Raw genomic sequence first — 19,819 nt, forward strand, 5'->3', positions numbered from 1 at the left:
CAGTAATATAAATGCAGATAAATCAAACTGGTTAGCAATGATTATATATAAGTAAGTGTGGAACTATTTGAAAACCAAGCTTCTTCAAGTCTAGGGGTAAATAGATAGTCTTACGATGATGAGTAAAGTTCAGTTCCGTTCGTGGTCTTGAGTTGAGTAGTGATGGAGAGAGAGAGAGGGAGAGATTTGAGTCTTCAGGTGAGCTGACGCCGTCGATCTTCCCGTTGTCCTCCGGAATCCTTTAGAAGTCACCAACTGTGACCAGAACAAAGGGGACTGTTCTTCTGTGGTGGAATTATCAATCCTGGCAAGGGTTGCACACAAATAACTCCCCACCGGTCACGTCCTGTTCACACTGTGAGAGCCACTGATCGATCTGCCAAAACCCACTTTTTCTGTGGGCACGACAAAGCTCATTCAGTGTCCAAAACCATGTGTCTGTCAGTTTATCATCTGACCTTCTATTTATCTCACCGTGCCGAATACCAGCTGTCCATCAACCAGCTCCTCCCCTCTCTCTCTGTAAGAATACAGAAGCTGAAACCAGCGTCCTTGTAAAAATGTAAACATGCTGCAGAAAACCCATAACATCATCCAAAGCTGTCTTCCACTCTCTCTCTTAAAAACAAGATGTCAGTGTTAAATAACTCTCTCTCTCTCTTTTCAAAAGCACAGTTCATAGGGGTAATTTAGGAGCCTGTCACATGAGTAATACACAAATACACTATGGAGGCACAAGAGACTACAGATGTTGGTACCTGGAGCAAATTAAGAACTACTGGAGGACATCAGTAGTAACTGTGGAGGGAAATGGTCAGTCAATATTTTGGGTCAAGACTTGTTCTGGACTAGGATCTCTGGATGTGAAACAAATACAGTACATCATGGCTTGCCAAATGCAGGCATGTACAAATCTGGAAAATGATTGAGAAAACTGGAATCCAGCACTTCTCCAAATGTGACCTTTTCTTTATCCACAAATATTTCTGGTCCACCATTGGTGGTCAAGCTGCTAAACCCCAAACCTGAGGAATTCCCTTCCTAAACTTCTCTGCCTGTCTCCACTCCTTTCGTATTCCTATCAGAGTTTTGGTCACTTGCGCTATTGTCTCCTTATGTAGTTGCTGGTCATTTTCCAGTTGTTAATTCAAGATTGTTTAATGTAATTTCCTGCACACAAATGTAAGGAGAATGAAATATTTGTTACTTTGGATCCGAATCAGTACAAAACAAAAACACAAAAATAAAGAACAAATAAAAATAATTTTAAAATACACAATAAATATAAATACACAAGATAGCTTATATACATGGATTGATAAGAAACATAGAAAACATACAGCTCAATACAGGCTCTTCGGCCCACAAAGCTGTGCTGATTGTATGTTCATAAAGTGATTCTAGGCTGTACATAAAATGATTGACAGGAAATAATAAAATAGTGGTGGAATTAGTGGGTGGAGGTGTTGGCCAGCCTTACTGCTTGGGGAAAGTAACTGTTTCTCAGTCTGGTTAAAAATGCTGCATGAAGTATTTTTTTTTATGTTGTTGCTACTGCACCATTGAAGATTCCATATAGTGATTGAACGGAGTTTTTTTCCCACAAATTTTTGCACGACCATAAAACCATAAGATTTAGGAGCACCATTGCCATTTGACCCATCCTGCCTACTTTGCCATTTCACCATGGCTGATCCATTTCCTTCTCAGCCCATCTCTTGCATACTCTCCATATCCCTTCATGCCCCAGCTAATCAAGAATCTACCAACGTCTGCCTCAAATATACCCAATGTCTTGGCCTCCAGAGCCACCTGGGGCAACAAATTCCCAAATTCACCTCCCTCTGGCTAAAGAAATTCCTCATCTTCTCCGTTCTAAATGGACATCCCTCTGTTTTGAGGCTGTGTCCTCTGATCTTAGACTCCCCCACCAGAGGAACATCTACTCTATCAATGGAAATCATGCAAAAACAGAATACAATCAGTGATTGAGGTGTCAACATCAAAAGCTTATAATTACAGGACGATAGTCTCAGGATGAAGACCAGAGGTCATTGCACTGTGAAGCTATGGAATGTGACATTAGACCGAAGGGGCTATTGGGTTTAAAGAACAAGTCAGGTTGGAAACTAAGGAGAAAAAAGGCTGCAGGTACAACATTTGGGCTTCTGTCCAAATACACTGATACAGACTAATTAGGACAAGTGATCAGTTATTAGGTTGTAAATTCTGTCACGGCAAGCCTTTTGCTTTCTTGCTGATATTGCAATACTGTTCCACGTGACCAGAAATCAATCCCAGAAGTGGATCTGGAGGATACTCTCAGTAGGCTAATTATCTCTCTTCTCTTGTGTTTCAGGATAAAAGCAATTGTCACATTTTGCCTTTCCCATTAATGAATTAGATAGCTGTTCAGATTTAAATAAAAGCTTACAGTTTTAGAAACCACCATTTGACCCATCATGTCTGCACAGCATCCTCTGGGGCGGTACACAATAAAGCTAGAGGAACTCAACAGACCAGGCAAGATCTATGACAGGAAACGGACTAGTCCAGGTGTCAGGTCTCAACCTGGTACACTCACTGCCCACTTCCTTCCTGCTGAGTTCCTCCACGTTTTTGGGTATTCCTCCAGATACCAATCGCTTGTCTTACTTCTGGGGATACCCACAGCTCTGTTCTCTCCCTAATGCTTGCGACTTTTTGCTTACTAGACATATTTAAGACGAGGAGTGGTACAGATCAGAAAGGTTATCACTTGGTTTCAAATAGTCTACAAAGTCAGAAATGCAAAGCTAAAATGCTGAATTTGCCTTTGGTTTGATGTAGAGGAAATATGCACACAATCACCTTCTTAGGAGAACACGTTCCTCCAATGAAAATGAATAATTGATGGTGGCATTCATGAGCAGGTGATGTTTTAAAGAAACCATCAGTTCTCCAGTGAGGATGATGTGTAGACTTAACTCTATCAGATGTGCGCGGAATCAGAAGCTGCTTTGAAAGATAAATGCCTTGCCACTTTTACAAAGTTATATATGATCAGCCTGCTACCCTAGTAATTATGAGCAGGAGACTTCTCCCCCTCGGACTTGGCTTGCTCTGCATCCTTTTCAATGTGTTACAACAAGAGCCCTTACTGCACCCCCCTACTGCCATCATTCCCTCTCTCCTCACAGACCAGACGGTTCATCTGGTTGTCTGCCAGGCAGGGGAATTAAACAAAATAAAATTACAGAGGTCCTGCTGTTGAGTTCAGCAGCAGCGGCAGCTCTTCCCCCCTTGGCAATGTCAGGATCTTTGCCTGTTTTGGCCTCATCTACATCCTTTCCACTGATATCAGAACCTACGGAGGGACCTGAAGGGAAACTTTCACCACACAGAGGACGGAGGGAATTTGAAACAAGGGAATGGTACAGTTACAATGTTTAAGACATTTGGACAGGAAAAGCTGAGAGGGATATGGGCGAAATACAGGTCAACGGGACCAGCTTTGGTGTACATATTGGTTGGCACCGATGAGCTGGACTGAAAGGCCTGTTTGTTTCCATACTGTATAACTCAGTGAAGCTAAATGGAGAAAGAAAAAGGAGGAAATGTTTGAAAGCATTTAGATAACTGATAACACTGCCACTTACCTATCTCTCTCTCGATTACACTATGGTGCCAAGTATGGTTGTGTGGAACAATACTGTGCGGTTGTAGGCTGAAGGGCTTTTTCACAATGCACTGTTGAGCATCCACTATATTTGAAGGGAAGAAAACCATTACACACATGCAGTAAAAACACTGGATATGTTTAGATCATCTAAACATTACTTATTTTATAATTTATTCATGTGATGAAGACATTACTGGCAAGAATAATCATCATCATCATATGGTGTGTCACTTGACGTAGGCGAACATGGTCTACGACCATGACTGTTCTTGGCAAATTCTATAGAAGTGCTTTGCCATTGCATGCTTCTGGGCAGTGTCTTTATAAGATGGGTGACCCCAGCCATTATAAATACTATTCAGAGATTTTCTGCCTAGCATCAGTGGTCACATAACCTGGACTGGTGATATGCACCAGCTGCTCTTATGACTATCCTGCTTGCATGGCCTCACTGGGGGGGCTAGGCAGGTGTTATACTTTGCCCAAGGGTGACCTGCAGGCTATTAGAGGTAAGGAATGCCTAATACCTCCTTTGGTAGCGACATATCTCCACTCTACCACCCAGAAACAATAGTACATACTGCAAATTCACTGTTGCCCTTGAATGCTATGGCCATTCCAAAGAGGAAAAGAGAACCAACCACTTTGTTGAGAATCTCTTCCATCAGTGACTCAGATTGAATTTTATTACAAATTAGTGATTTCATGTTCATGACCACTGACACTGGTTTTACATTCCTGATTAATCAAATTAAGCAAATTATAATTTCTCATGTGGGATTTGAAGTCATGTCTCCAGATCATTTTGTCCACATCTCACTGGTCTCCTGGTCCAAAAACATAATCATAATGTCACCACACCCTCAAAATATAAAGAAGTATATCAGATCAGACATGGGTTCACTAAGTTCTAATGTTAATGTCGATAGTCTTTCTACAGCAAGTTCCATTAGTGGAAGGTGAGCAACTCTATGTGGTATTGTGGTGTATTTTGGTCAAACTGAAACAGTCCGGCTATTGAGCACCACTTAATCAGAACCATTGATCTGTCAGAGCAAGTTGATTTGGAAACTGCTTTATTGTGTTACTCAGTACTCTTTCGGTTCAAGTAGTTGCTTACGACTTTTGCAAACCTTCAGATATCACTTTTTGCAGAAAATACCATGTATTGGGTAACTTATTTTATTTATGAAATAGCACTTTTAATATCCTACTTCCAACTGATGGACCTAACATGCACAGGTCTGAGCAAGAAAGATGAGGCAGCATTTTCAAAGGTGCTTAGTTTGCTTCAAGTGATTATAATTCTCATTCTGTGATGATTGGAACAACCCTGGCAAACCTACAAACTTTCTTTCAAGGACTCTACAACTCAAATTCTCAGTATTAGTTACTTTTTATTTGCACAATTTGTCTTCTTTTACACATTTGTTGTTTGTCAGTCTTTGTTTATATATGGTTTTTCATAAATCCCATTGTACGTATGTCTTTATTTTCAATGCTTCAATGGTTCCACTTAAATATCAGAGAATCTATACAGTATACAACCTGAAATTCTTACTCTCCACAGACATCCATGAAACAGAAGAAAACCCCCCAGGGTGTATGACAGAAGAGAAATTAGAACCCCAAAGCACCCCCAGCACAAGCAGCAGCAAAACATTCCCCCACTTATTCCAACAAAAAACGTTAGCTTCCCTATCACCCACTATGCAAGCAATAGCAAAGCCCCAAAGAGAGCATGATCTCGAAGCCATCAAAAACCACTGTTCACCCAAGCATGGTTCCTATAAATGCCTGCAAGGAAATGAATCTCAAGATAGTATGCGGTAACACTATACATACTTTTGACTTCTGCCTTTGAACGGACTTGTGGCAAAGGGAACAGAATGGCAGTTTCCATTCCGTGAAATGGCTGTCTAATTCAAATAAAACTTTTACACAGACCACTGTAAAGATAATATTGATGCAGGAGAATTGAGCCAAAACTAGAATCACATTCTTTTAGTTATATTTAGCTGATCTAGTCAAGGATTTAAATATGACTGCTTTTGGAGGAGATGGAGCTTAGAAGAGCAGAGCACAGGAATAAGCCCTTGCACCCATAATGTCTGCACTAACCCTAATGCTGATCAAACATGAAACAAGATGCTAAATCTGACCCTCCAAAATGATAGCAACACACATAAAAGTTGCTGGTGAACGCAGCAGGCCAGGCAGCATCTCTAGGAAGAGGTGCAGTCGACGTTTCAGGCTGAGACCCTTCGTCAGGACTAACTGAAGGAAGAGTGAGTAAGGGATTTGAAAGTTGGAGGGGGAGGGGGAGATCCAAAATGATAGGAGAAGACAGGAGGGGGAGGGATGGAGCCAAGAGCTGGACAGGTGATAGGCAAAAGGGATACGAGAGGTTCATGGGACAGGAGGTCCGGGAAGAAAGACAAGGGGGTGGGGAACCCAGAGGATGGGCAAGGGGTATATTCAGAGGGACACAGGGAGAAAAAGGAGAGTGAAAGAAAGAATGTGTGTATAAAAATAAGTAACAGATGGGGTACGAGGGGGAGGTGGGGCATTAGCGGAAGTTAGAGAAGTCGATGTTCATGCCATCAGGTTGGAGGCTACCCAGATGGAATATAAGGTGTTGTTCCTCCAACCTGAGTGTGGCTTCATCTTTACAGTAGAGGAGGCCGTGGATAGACATGTCAGAATGGGAATGGGATGTGGAATTAAAATGTGTGGCCACTGGGAGATCCTGCTTTCTCTGGCGGACAGAGCGTAGGTGTTCAGCAAAGCAGTCTCCCAGTCTGCGTCAGGTCTCGCCAATATATAAAAGGCCACATTGGGAGCACCGGACGCAGTATATCACCCCAGCCGATTCACAGGTGAAGTGTTGCCTCACCTGGAAGGACTGTTTGGGGCCCTGAGTGGTGGTAAGGGAGGAAGGGTGAGGGCATGTGTAGCACTTGTTCCGCTTACACGGATAAGTGCTAGGAGGGAGATCAGTGGGGAGGGATGGGGGAGACGAATGGACAAGGGAGTCGCGTAGGGAGCAATCCCTGCGGAATGCAGAGAGAGGGGGGTGGAGGGAAAGATTTCCAGCATCTGCAGAATTCCTGTTGTTTGCGCCTCCAAAATGATAGTTCTGTAACTGAGTTATTCCAGAGTGGAAGCTTATATTCAGGACCCAACCCTGGGACACCTATACCTATTAACTCCTCCGGGAATATAAAGGGGCAGCAGACACTTCAAAGTTCAAAGAAGATTTATTATCAAAGTAAGTATATGCCACCATATACTGCCCTGAGATTCACTTTCTTGCAGGTATTCACAGTGGAATAAAGAAATACAATAGAATCAATACACACAAATACTGACAAACAACCAGTGTGCAAAAATGTGTAAATAGATTAGATTAGATTATAAGAACACTCAGTCCTCGTTTATTGTCATTTAGAAATGCATGCATTAAGAAATGATACAATGTTCCTCCAGTGTGGTATCACAGAAGCACAGGACAGACCAAGACTAAAACTGACAAAAACACATATAATTATAACATATAGGTACAACAGTGCAAAGCAATACTGCAATTTGATAAAGAGCAGACCATGGGCACAGTTAAAAAAAAAGTCTCAACATCCCGATAGCCCCAACATCTCACGCAGACGGTAGAAGGGAGAAACTCTCCCTGCCATGAACCACCAGCGCTGCAAACTTGCCGATGCAGCACCCTGGAAGCACCCAACCATAGCCGACTCTGAGTCCGCCTGAAAACTTCGAACCTCCGACCAGCCCTCCAACACCGAGCATCATCTCTGCCAAGCGCTTCGACCCCGCCCCGGCCGCCAAGCAACAAGCAAAGCCGAAGACTCAGGGCCTTCCCCTCCGGAGATTCAGGATCACACAGTAACAGCGGCAGTGAAACAGGCATTTCAAATTTTCACCAGATGTTCCTCCGTGCTCTCACATCTGCCTCCATCAAATCAGAATTGTGCACAGCACCCTACTTGACAGATAACAGATATTCATCACTGGAGTGGCCGCTGCGCGCTGCATTGTGCCATCTTCTCCTCTCCTATTGTTATAAATCAATATAATACTGAGAACATGAGTTGTAGAGTCCTTTCTTGAACGTGAGTCCATAGGTTGTGGAGTCGGTTCAGAGTTGAGGTGAGTAAAGCTATCCCTCCTGGTCCAAGAGCCTGATGGTTGAAGGGTAATAACTGTTCTTGGAACCTAGTGGTGTAGGAACCCAAAGCTTCTGTACTTCCACCCTCATGGCAGTAACGAGAAGTGAGCATGGCTTGGGTGTTGGGGTCTTTGAGGGTGGATGCTGCTTTCTTGTGGCAATGCTCCTTGTAGATATGCTCAATGGTGGGGAGGGCATTAATGCAAATGGTCTTTATGACAACAGGATTGGAGCACAAGTGTCTTGTTACAATTATAGGCCTTGGTGAGACCACACCTGGATTATTGTGTACAATCTTATTTCCTTTACCTAAAAAAATGCTATACTTGCTACAGAAGCAGTGTGTTGTAGATTCGCCAGACCTAATCCTAGTATGGAGGAATTGGAAGAGGAGGAGCAATTGCGCACCGAGAGCTTCTATTCTTTACCACAGGGGTTTCCATCCTGGCCTCCACAGACTTCTTGCTTAATGACATTGGTCCGTGGCAGAAAAAATAAGTTGGGACCCTCCTGATCTAAACTGAGCTTGATGGTACGATGAGCTCATTGTAGGAAAGTGGGAAAAAATGTTTTTCTTTCAGATGCTTGCCGTCCGATTTTAAGCAGTCCAAGGAAAATATTGTGCGAATGGCGCTTTTAATAAGCTTCTTTACATTAGAAGAATGACCTCAATGGATCACACACGATTCTTACAAAACTTAAAAGATGTTTCTCTTGGCTGAAGAATCCAAAACTGTCTCAGTAGAAGGGTAGGCCATTCAGAACTGAAATGAGGGCAAATGCCTTCAGCTAAGAAAATTTAAACAGGACTGTGGTGGAGAATCTTTATTATACACTACTCCCGAGGGCTGTGGAGTTCTCTGAACTTTGGGAGTCATTGAACTCAATGGATCTGGTTATTTAAGGATTCTAGGGATATGGAGATAGGGCAGGAAATGTACTGTATGTTGAGATACAAAACGACACAGAACAATAGGGCATAGGAACAAACACTCTGGCCTACGATATCAAGAAAGCAGCACCCGTCTGGGCCCTTTTCTTGTTACTACCATCAGCGAAGAGATATAGGAACCAGAGGGCCCACACTCAATGATTCATTAACAGCTTCTTGCCTTCTACCGTCAGATTTCTGAATGGTCCCTGAACATTATCTTGTTATTCCTTTTTATTTGCACTATTTATTCGTAATTTTTATGTCTTGCACTGTACTGCTGCCACAGGACAACAAATTTCACACCATAAAAGTCAGTGGTGATGAACCTGATTCTGAACAAATTGCTGAATTACACTAAACAACTTCTGCCTGCACAAGATCCTCATTGTCCCAAGTCCTTACATAGAAAATGAGGCATGGCCATGTTGAACAGCAGAGTAGGTTTGAAGGGACAAATTCCCCTCATGCAAAAGATCAGGTCCAAACCAAAACATCCCCTGGATTCAATTGATAATCAGGTTTTGGGGTGGGGGGGTGGGGGGTCGGGGGCTACTGCACAAGATCGAGGTAAGCTGCACAGAGTTGTAAACTTAGTCAGCTCCATCATGGGCACTAGCCTCCATAGAATCCAGGACATCTATCAAAGAATGATGCCTCAGAAAGTCAGCATCCGTCATTGAGGACCCCCATCACCTAGGACATGCCCTGTTATCATTGCTACCATCAGGAAAGAGGTACAGAAGCCTGAAGGCACACACTCAATGATTCAGTAACAGCTTCTTCTCCTCTGCCATCCAATTTCTGAATGGATATTGAACCCATGAACACCATCTCATCACATTCTTACTTCTATTTTTATTTAATTTAACTATTTAATATATATGTGTGTGTATATATTTACTGTAATTCACTTTATTTCTCTATTATCCATTGCATTGCACTGTTGCGACAAAGACGACAAATTTCATAACATAGCCAGTGATATTAAACCTGTTTATTATTCAGATTCTGGCTCTGAATATACTTCCATAAGAATAAATAGCGTTCTGGGGTTTATATTAAGTGCTCTTGTTCACCAATTTCTAGCGGCCACGTTAACCTTGGAAGTTAAACAACTCCTACTTCTTGCAGGAGAATTGAAAATTCGCTATTTGAACCAACCTGCACAACCATACTCGCTACCTGAGTATAACACCATGAACACCTTAAACCCCAATGGCCTTTCTTTTGTTCTAGTTATGTTTTCTCATGTAAGAAATTATGTACAATTTACGAGCATTTCTTGTGAATGCTGCCTAAATGATGCTATGTGCTTGTTTACAATTGCAAACAAGATTTTCATTGCACCTGTGCATACACATACTCATGCGTATGACAATAAATTCAACTTTTACATTTGGATGCAAATGATCTTTTCCTTGCATTATCAGAGGATACAGCAACTGCATACTTTTTTAACCTGTTTAAACCTAGTCCGAGCTTGTTATGTTACTCACATGAAGTTTTCTATTTATTTTAGAAAGCATGACGTACATGAGCTATAATTATAGAATGCAAACCATTGCGGCAAATTGGCACGAGGCAGTGTGTTCTTTACACTGATGGTTCTGCAAGTGTGGCATTTTGTCTATTTGCAGGTTTTTTTTCTCTCTCTCTCTCTCTCTCTCTTCGTGGGCATATCTGCGCTCCTCCCTGGCTAATAATGGTTCTTAATTGATCTTTAAAGAGCAACACATGCTCCGGCTTTCACTGATGGCAATGCTCTCCACAAGACATCAAGCAAGCTGTGCTCGTTTAATTAGCCCAAACCCTCACATTCCTGCTGATCACACTTCCTTTCCAGTGCACAGAGAGCAATACATCAACCTTCTGCTGTCGTTGTCTGTTCCCTTCATGGGCGAGGAATAGTGGGTAATACTCGGCCTTTTGCCCTGTTACAAGGCGATATTATGCTCCAGCATAATGTTATTGTAAATTATATATTATAAAATGTTTATAATGGGGTGGCATGGTAATGTAGTGTTTAGCACAAAACTTTACCGTACAAGTGACATGGGTTCAATTCCCACCACTGCCTATAAGGAACTTGTACGTTCTTCCTGAGACCACATGGGTTCTCTCAGGGTGTTCTGGTTTTCTCCCGTGTACCAGTGGGTAGGTTGATTGATCACTGCGAATTGTCTCGTGATTAGTTTGGTATTAAATTGGGGGACTGCTGGGCAGTGTGGATCAGGCCTACTCCTCACTGTATACCAATAAATAAGTGTAATTGTATTTAAAATTGGAAGGAGAAAGTGTTCTCAGTGATTCTCTTACAGACAGGTAAGCTGGAGGAACTCTATGGGTCAGAAAGTAACCACGGAGGGAAATGAACAGTCAACGTTTCAGATCAACAATTTTCACGTGCAGATGAAGTGTTTCAATCCCCACTATTGACTATCTATTGCTCCCACTGGCAGAGTCACTCCAGCTTCTTGCATCTTGCTCCAAATCCAGCATCTGTAGTACCCCATGCCTCTGTGCAGATGAGGTAGAATGGTACCATAGTGGTTAGCACAAAGCTTTACGATACCAGCGACCTGGGTTCAACTCCCGTCGCGCTCTGTAAGGAGTTTGTATGTTCTCCCTGAGACAATGTGGGTTTCTTCGTACAGTCTAAAGACATACGGCATGGTCGGTTCATTGGTCATTGTAAATTGTCCCGTGATTAAGTGAGCGTTAAATTGGGGGATTGAGAGTGGTGTGGTCAAAGAGCTGGAAGGGCCTACTTCCACACTGCATCTCAAATATATAAAATAATAAATATAATTTAACTTGGTAACATACACAAAGTGCTGGAAGAACTCGGCAGGTATGGCAGCATCTATGGAAACGAATGGATATTTGACATATTGAGCCGAGACACTTTCCGTCGATGATCTATTCATTTCCACGGATGCTGCCTGACCTGCTGAGATCCTCCAGCGTTTTGTGTGTGTTGCTTTAGACTTCCAGCATCTGCAGACTTTCTCATGTTTATAGTATAACTTGGTCTGCTTTACTATCATTCATGAATATAAGGCAGAACGCACATCACTGGAGTCCTCATCCTCTCGCTGATCAACAACAGCTCCTTGTGCTTAACATGAGATCAAATAGTAAAGAGGAGAACAGCAGAAAAGGACACACCACAGTGCCATCAAATTTTAAAAAACAGAACGAATGGAAATAAGGGAATGATTGGTGCTTACATACTGTGCAGTTCAGTACGGCTCAGGAAGAGGAGGATTGAGACCGGAACACATTACTCATTATATAATTGACTACTTTCTTTATTTAAATTGAAATAGATGCTTCCTCATTTAATTTTGTCACGAAATGTTTCCGACATAATGGATGTTGTCGCCATCATCACTCATTATGGCAGATTTAAACAGATAAGGAGAGGACAAGTTGGCGTTCCAAGGGCTAGCTTGAAAATCCACTTCATTTTTGTAGCTGGCACATCTTGTAAATTTCTCAATTGATAATGATCTAGTGCACAAACGAGACTATCACACACTTAATCAGGTTTGTCTTATATTGAAAACAGACTAAATCTATTTTTCATTTTTACACAGCCCACTTTTTTTTTCAGGAATTGAGCTGATTTGAACTTTGAAAATATCAGTGACAGAACCAGGAATGTCACACCAGTTAAAAGGACTTTTGCATTGCCCTTATTTGTGCCTTTAACCTCCTCCAGCCCTTGAGCTCCCTGAGATATAGACCCTCCTCTAGTACTTTATTCTCATCATCCAACAATAGTGGTTGTGCCTTTAACTACCAAGGCTGAGAGCTCTGGAAGACATTCTTATAAATTGGGAGCGGGAGCAATTATTCCATCAAGCCTGCCTTGCCAGTCAGTAAGGTCATGGCTGAACGGATTGTAATTATATTCTTGGCTGCCCTGGGTGACCTTTCACTGCCCCTCCTACCTCACTCCTTTCTGTTTATCCATTATCTACCTACATCTGTCTTCAACTATTCAAAGACTCTGCTTCCACTGTCCAATTCATTTCATTCATGGAGACGCACCTTACAAATCTCTTTTGTCACCTATCCAAATATTCCCTCATGTAGATCCGAGTGAAATTTGATGACATTGCTGTGAAGCATCTTGAAATATTTTGTGGTATGAAAGCACTCACACCACCAGCTTCAAGAACAATTACTACCCCACAACCATCAGGCTCTTGAACAAAGGGGATAACTACACTCCCTTACCTATCCATTGTGCTGATCGCAAAACTAATGCCCTCACTCTCAAAGACTCTTTATCTTGTCATCTCATGTTCTCATTATTTATATTTGTATTTGCACAGTTTGTTATCTTCTGCACTCTCGTTGACTTGCTGCTCCTGTTACAGTTACTATTCCATACATTTGCTGAGTATGCTCGTAGGAAAATGAATCTCAGGGCTGTATTTGGTGACATTTATGTGTCTCTCTCGCTCTCTCTGGCTATCCATCCCACAGGATGATGATGGTTCCTTTCAGTTAGTGGGGTGGTAGCCCACTCCTCAGAAAGGAACAGCGTGTGCATGAATGGATTTTAGTTGAGTGGGGGTTGCACAGGTCCAGACCCACCCTCTTGACATCCCCTCCCGGATCCAGTGGCATGGTGGGGTCCAAGATAGCTGGGGGAAGTTCTGTTGCAGTGAATAGCCAGACCAAGCTTCAATGCAAGGGATGCCCCCTCCGTGCTTCACGGCACGTGTTTGCTAGATGGTCGTAGACCCTACGAGAGGGTTCATCCGCCCTTTGACAGGTCTTGTTTTTTCATCCTGCAGGGTGGCTAGCCTCCCTCCTCACCAGGCAAGCCTGGTGAGGGAGCTGGTTTAGTCACCGACCACGCGACAGGTAGTACTGGGGCAGCACTCAGACGAGTGACCTGACATATATGAACTTTGACAATAAATTTACTTTGAACTTTGTAACTTTTGTTAATCCCGCAACTAATTCAAAGCCGATACGAGATACTCGTTGCAGGAATACAGGGCAAACTAACACTAATGTTCCATGAATTTACTGCCTCATAACAATGGAGCATTTTTGAGATGCACCTTGTGTGGTGGAGCAAGCTTTGATGAGGTACACAAGCTCTGAATGTCAATGATCCATTAACCACATGGGAAATGGCCTACACTGGGATTTGTAATCACTTGTTACTCTCTATGGGCTGACATCTTTATATCCTTCAGATAAAGAACAAAAAGTTATATCCTATTGTAATCTGGGGGAAACTTACTCAGAATCAGAATCAGGTTTAATATCACCGGCATATGTGGAGAAATTTGTTAACTTTGCGGTAGCAGTACAATGCAATACATAACAGGAAAGAAAACTGAATTACAGTAATTATATATACATGCATATCAAATTGTTAAATTAATTTAGTGTAAAAACAGAAATTTTAAAAAAGCAGAGAGGTAGTGTTTTACTGTCCATTCAGAAATCAGATGGCAGAGGGGAAGAAGCTGTTCCTCAATCACTGAGTGTGTGCCTTCAGGCTTCTGTACCTCCTTCCTGATGGTAACAGTGAGTAGAGGGAATGTCCTGGGTGGATAATAATTTATTTTATTTCCAATCAATGGGAAAATCATTAATTTTTAAGTTAACGACCTTATAGCCAACGGCAAATACAACAAATATGCAACATGCACCTGTTATGGTAAAAGAAATGCTTAGAAATCAAATCAAAAGACATCTAAAAATCATTAACATAAAATTGTGTCTAATCATACATTATAATTTAAAATTAGAGCAATGTTCTCAGTGAATAACCGTATCTTTTGTTTTGCAGTATGAAAATCTCAGTCATAGAGCACTACAGTACAAAAACAGGGCCTTTGGCCCATCTAGTCCATGCCAAACTTATTCCACCTGGTCCCATTGAAGCACACCTAGAAGTACTCACCTCAAGTGCTGTTACATCAAGTATTGTAGGATCACAATAAGAATCAGGTTTACTATCACTGGCATATGTTGTGAAATTTGCAGCAGTACAATGCAATACATAACAATAGAAAAAAAATCAATTAAAGTATATAAATGTACCTTTGCCTCATAGTCATTTCTTCGCCACAGTGATTTTTCTAAATTTAGCTATCTCTATTACCTTCTATCTGGCAATCTGACATTTAGGGACATTGAGGCTATATCCAACCATATAACAGGGCTGGAGCTTCTCAAATGCCTTATCCAAGCGCATTTATAGATTGGTAGATAAAGAAGGATTGGTCATTAACCCTGTTTCTAAAATATTATTTCCAATTGACCACTCTAATAAGATCTCCTTCAGGACCTACTATGCTCACCACAGAATATATGGGCGAGACAGGACCACAACCCCCATAGATGGACTTGAATTGTATTTGCCCATCCAACAACAATTAAATCCTATTTATAAAGCACAACCAAAAATCTCAATACACTGCACAGGGAATTACCAAACAAATTAGCTGATGATATTCCACATCATGTGACATTACAGCTCATGATCAATGGTTTCATCATAAGGGTTGCTTACAGAAGGGTTTTAAAGGAGAAAAGATGCAAAGAGATTTCAGTGGATGGGGGTTACTCTTGAGATCAAAATGGCCTCAATGGTTGTTGGCAAGGTCAACAATAGGGACCAACTAAATCAGGATTACTTAGAGGTTGGAGGTGAGGAGCATAGATAACTTGAAGGTTACAGAGCAGGTTAAAGACAAAAGGAGTAAAGAGACCATTTCAGGATTCGAAAACTACTTAGTACAGGTAATTGGTTAATGGGACACGGGGCGGCACAGTAGCATTGCGTTAGCAAAATGTTATTATAGCACCAATTATAAGGTCTGGGTTCAATTCTCATCATTACCTGTAAGGAATTTATACCTTCCATCTGTGACCATGTAGGTTTCCTTCAGGTGCTCCAGATCTCCCCCACTTTCTTAAAACGTGCGTTAAGGTAAATGAGCTGCGAGCATGCTATGTTGGCGCAGGAAGTGTGGTGACACTCCTCACAATCCTCGCTGATTTGATTTAATGCAAATGACTTATTTCCCTGAATGTACTAGTGTCAAACAAAGCTAATCTTTCTTTCTAATTAGGAAGCAAGGTTTGAAAGAGCTCAAATTCATGTATAAGGCGAAGGAGGGTAGAAGAATATACAGATGATACAGGCAGGGATGAAGGCTCCATCAGCCAAGGAGCTGAGACACAGCCAATGATATAATAGGAATAGGCAGTCTTAGTGATGGTATGATGAGAGGTCCAAAATTCATTCAGATGAAATATTACAGTAAAGATGTGAACTGTCTGGCAGATATTAGCAACCTTAATATACCTTAAGACTAAATAGTGCAATAATTTTATTGGAGCACTAACAACGTTTAGAGGCTGATGATGCTTTGGTATCTAATTGTGACAAATTGTATACTCTTTAATTATTTCATAGAATGCATATTATTTATTTACAACAAAAATGCCTCATAAATTCAAACAATCAATAAACACCAAAACTGCCCTCATATTTCTAAGTTGCCTGCAATGAGGACAGAAAAATAAAAGAATAGATATATTCAACAATTTTGCACCACAGATAGACCCTGCTAAAGAGAGACGAATCTCTGTGTTTCGAGATACAGGCTAAGTACCCCTCATCTGAAATTCGAAAATCACAAGTTTTTTTTTAGCGCTGACATGACAATTCCACAAGGTGCTGGGAAGGTTCCTAGGCGATGCACAGGTCTTTGTGCACCACAGTCAGTTCTGAGAAGTGACCGCACATATGTAATGAAGAGAAGTTAACGTAAAGAGAAAAAAAATTGCTTAAAGCAAAAATAGTGAAGATTTTGAGCATGCATTGAAAGAATAGAATTGTCAGAGTCAGAATGAACATATGACACTCAATGGGATGCTGATCAAGATCTGTCACGACAAACTGAAAATTGCAGGTAAATTTGAATATTCAGCAGGCTGGTTGCAGAAATTTAAGAAAAGGCATGGCGTTAAATTTTTAAAGGTTTAAAAAAGAGATAAAGTCTGCTGGTCACAAAGGAGCAGCGAAAGTAATAGATGAGCTTGTGATGATTGTTGCTGATAAAAATCTAATACAAGAACGTCTACAATGTTGATTGCTTTTATACCTTACATAAAACATTAAAAAACAGTAAATTACAAACACAGTCTACTGTAACCTTTTAATTAAAACACAACATTATAGGCGGAGACTGAAAGCTTGCCGTTATTTATTGTTGTTGAACGAGTGATTCAGGTATACTCCCAAAGTTACTGTGCCCACATTATATTTTCGCTATATTAATGGTATGTAATAATTTTTACCATTAAATATACACGTGTAGTGAACAAGTGCAAGGCAGAGACTGCTTACCAGTAGCACATAAATTCAGAGTCAGAAATGATGAAGATCCCAAGCTATCTCATCATATACAAAATTTCAAAATCCAAAAATATCCAAAAACAGAAACACTTCTGGCTCTGGAAGTTTCAGATAAGGGATGCTGAACCTGCAATGGGATTGGTTTAAGGAGATCAAGTGCTCTGACAGCACAGCTGCTGGACACCAGGGAAATGTTAGAATTCACGTTTCACAGCAGAAACTTTGGGAAAGGGCATGTTCTCACAGAGATCAGGAGATCTTTCTTGGCAATTTTACTTGGGTATAATGGTAAGCATTGCTGGTGACCCAGAATTCTGAGCCACTCCTTTACTTACAATGTAACATCAAGGATCAACTTTACAAGCCGTGTGCGTTTACGCGCATTAGGAATTTACTGTGGTGTGTTGGTCAGGGTGTGACATGCAACAAAAAAAAAATTCAACAATTATAAAAAGTAAAGAATTATACATTAACATGTATTTACAACATAAGCAGCATTATAAAAAGTGCTTTAAAGTGTCTACAGTGCAGTTTAGTGACAGGGATAATAGATAGAGGGGCATGGGGGTGGCGGGGGCAGGATAACTAAAATGGTTGATCAGATTAACTGCCTGGGGGAAGAAACATTTAAGATAGAGTGACGGTTTTGTTTTGGTTGCCCTATGGTGCTTCCTAGATGCAAGATTTTGGAAGAAGCAGTTTGCTGGGTGGGTAGATTTGGCGATATATTTTTCTAAACACAAAATAATCTGCAGATGATATATTTTTCTCTCTGTTTCTTTATCCTGGATACATGCAAGTCCTGCTGTGACAGTAGAATGCAGCTAACCTGACAGTCTGCTGTAGATTTGTATACTGTGAGAAGATTCTGCACCAAACCAAACAGAAAAGACTGATGTGAGGATGATCTCTACAATGGCAGTGTAGAAATGCACCCAGATATTCTGGGGAGGATGGAATTTTTCCATTCACCTTATTCACTTCCCCTTCCTGATAGTGTTGCATCATTCTCAAATCCCTAATTTCACCTCTTCCGTTAACGTCACTTTAACATTTCTTTTTGCACCATAGTGTTGCTATACTTTCTACTGTGCTCTTGTTTTGTGCTCATGGCTGTATTTATTATTACAATATATATAATTTACATTGTGCTTCACAGGGAAAAACAACTTCATTGCACCCTGGCATACATTACAATATATTAATCTGAATCTGAGTAACTCACACGGACTACATGCAGGAAGAAAGCAAGACAGATAGAACCTCTCACTCCCCGCTCTTTATAGCGTCGGGGTCAAAAGACCCCAGCAATGGTGTGAGAACTCTGTGGGAATCATGAGGCTGTTGGCTCTCGTGTTGCACAGTCTACAACGTGGATGTAGGGAATTGGGAAGATACAAGAGGAAGTGAGATTTGAGATTGAAGGACGGTTCAAAAACCCACAATGGAATTGAGTATAAAGAGAAATTTTGTCCAAAGTGATTATATGTGAAAGCATTTCCTTTCAATCAAATTTAAATACAAAGTGTTTTCCATTGAACCACATGAAAACATGGTTGTTTGCACAGCAATTAAAATTAAATTGCAATCAACTTGTATTCTGCTTTCAAAAATCATTCAATAGTACTACCAATTATCTACAGGACTGAAAACATCATGTTAAATTCCTCTTATTTTAAATTTATCTGTACACTAACTGGCATAGCTACTGCACAACTTCGACCCTTCATCTTACAATAGGCAGAACCCTTCAACAAAAAAAAATCCAAGTTAAACTTTGTCAGGGAATATCTGTGAGTATTAATGAGCTTGAAACATTTAAAAAAGGTCTAGGTAAGGGGCAAGCCTGATAAAGAAACATTGCACAGGATCAGAAACTAAACATGAACAGAATTGGAATACAAATTTTAGAGAAAGCCATGCTGGAGAATAGAGAATGGGATTACAAGTAATACACGAGTCTATTGTGTAGCACTGACACTGAAGTATCGCCATGAATATTAAATCTTATACTATTACATAATGCTGCTAAATCACAGTGGAAATCTGTGTGCACTGGGTTAAGATTAGTGATTCAAATCATTTGATACACAGCAAGGATCAAGAAAGACATTTGGAACAGATTTGAGGGCTTTAGGAATCTTCAGTCCAGTAAGCAGGAGACTCCCCATGGATCAATCCGATTTTACTAGATGAAGGGGGGGGGGGGGTGTAAGGAAGTGGAAAATCTGCCCCAATTTTTATTCTAAACATCTAGGGAAAGAGAAACTGGATGATGTATTCATTTCACTCAGGGCGTGCTGAAGCCACTATCTGGCAGGGTGTTGGAGGTTAAAACTTTATTCAACCATAAAGAATATCCGGATGATGTACCATAATCCTTGGGGGTATGGAGAAGGAAAGAAGTGAATGAGTTTAGTCCATTTAACTTCTAGAACTGATTTGGATAAAGTGGGTCAAAAGGCCTCCTATAACTTCAGGAAGAAGAAACAAAAGCCTGAAAGCTCCTACAGTCTCAAACACAGCTGTTCTAGGGAGCCATTCAATAGTCTTACAACAATAAGATTGCCTCTTGACCTCACAATCTACCTTGTCATGGCCTTCGTCTGCATCCATTCTGATCTCGTTTACTAC

General features: G+C 41.0%; 1 protein-coding gene across 6 annotated transcripts in view; it reads right to left on the reverse strand.

Moving 5' to 3' along the window:
* The window catches only part of klf12b (Kruppel like factor 12b), a 301,395-nt gene that overhangs the window by 59,860 nt on the left and 221,716 nt on the right, over positions 1 to 19,819 (reverse strand). For 5 of the 6 annotated variants that reach the window (XM_063048451.1, XM_063048450.1, XM_063048452.1 and 2 more), the window contains one exon: positions 3,639 to 3,743. The exons of the other annotated variant lie outside the window; for it this stretch is intronic. In XM_063048451.1, the coding sequence (XP_062904521.1) occupies positions 3,639 to 3,743 (105 nt within the window). The remainder of the gene's footprint in view (positions 1 to 3,638; positions 3,744 to 19,819) is intronic. 6 annotated transcript variants of the gene reach the window in all.

The sequence above is a fragment of the Mobula hypostoma genome, chromosome 5, assembly GCF_963921235.1.
Source record: "Mobula hypostoma chromosome 5, sMobHyp1.1, whole genome shotgun sequence".
In the NCBI taxonomy this organism is placed as follows: domain Eukaryota; kingdom Metazoa; phylum Chordata; class Chondrichthyes; order Myliobatiformes; family Myliobatidae; genus Mobula; species Mobula hypostoma.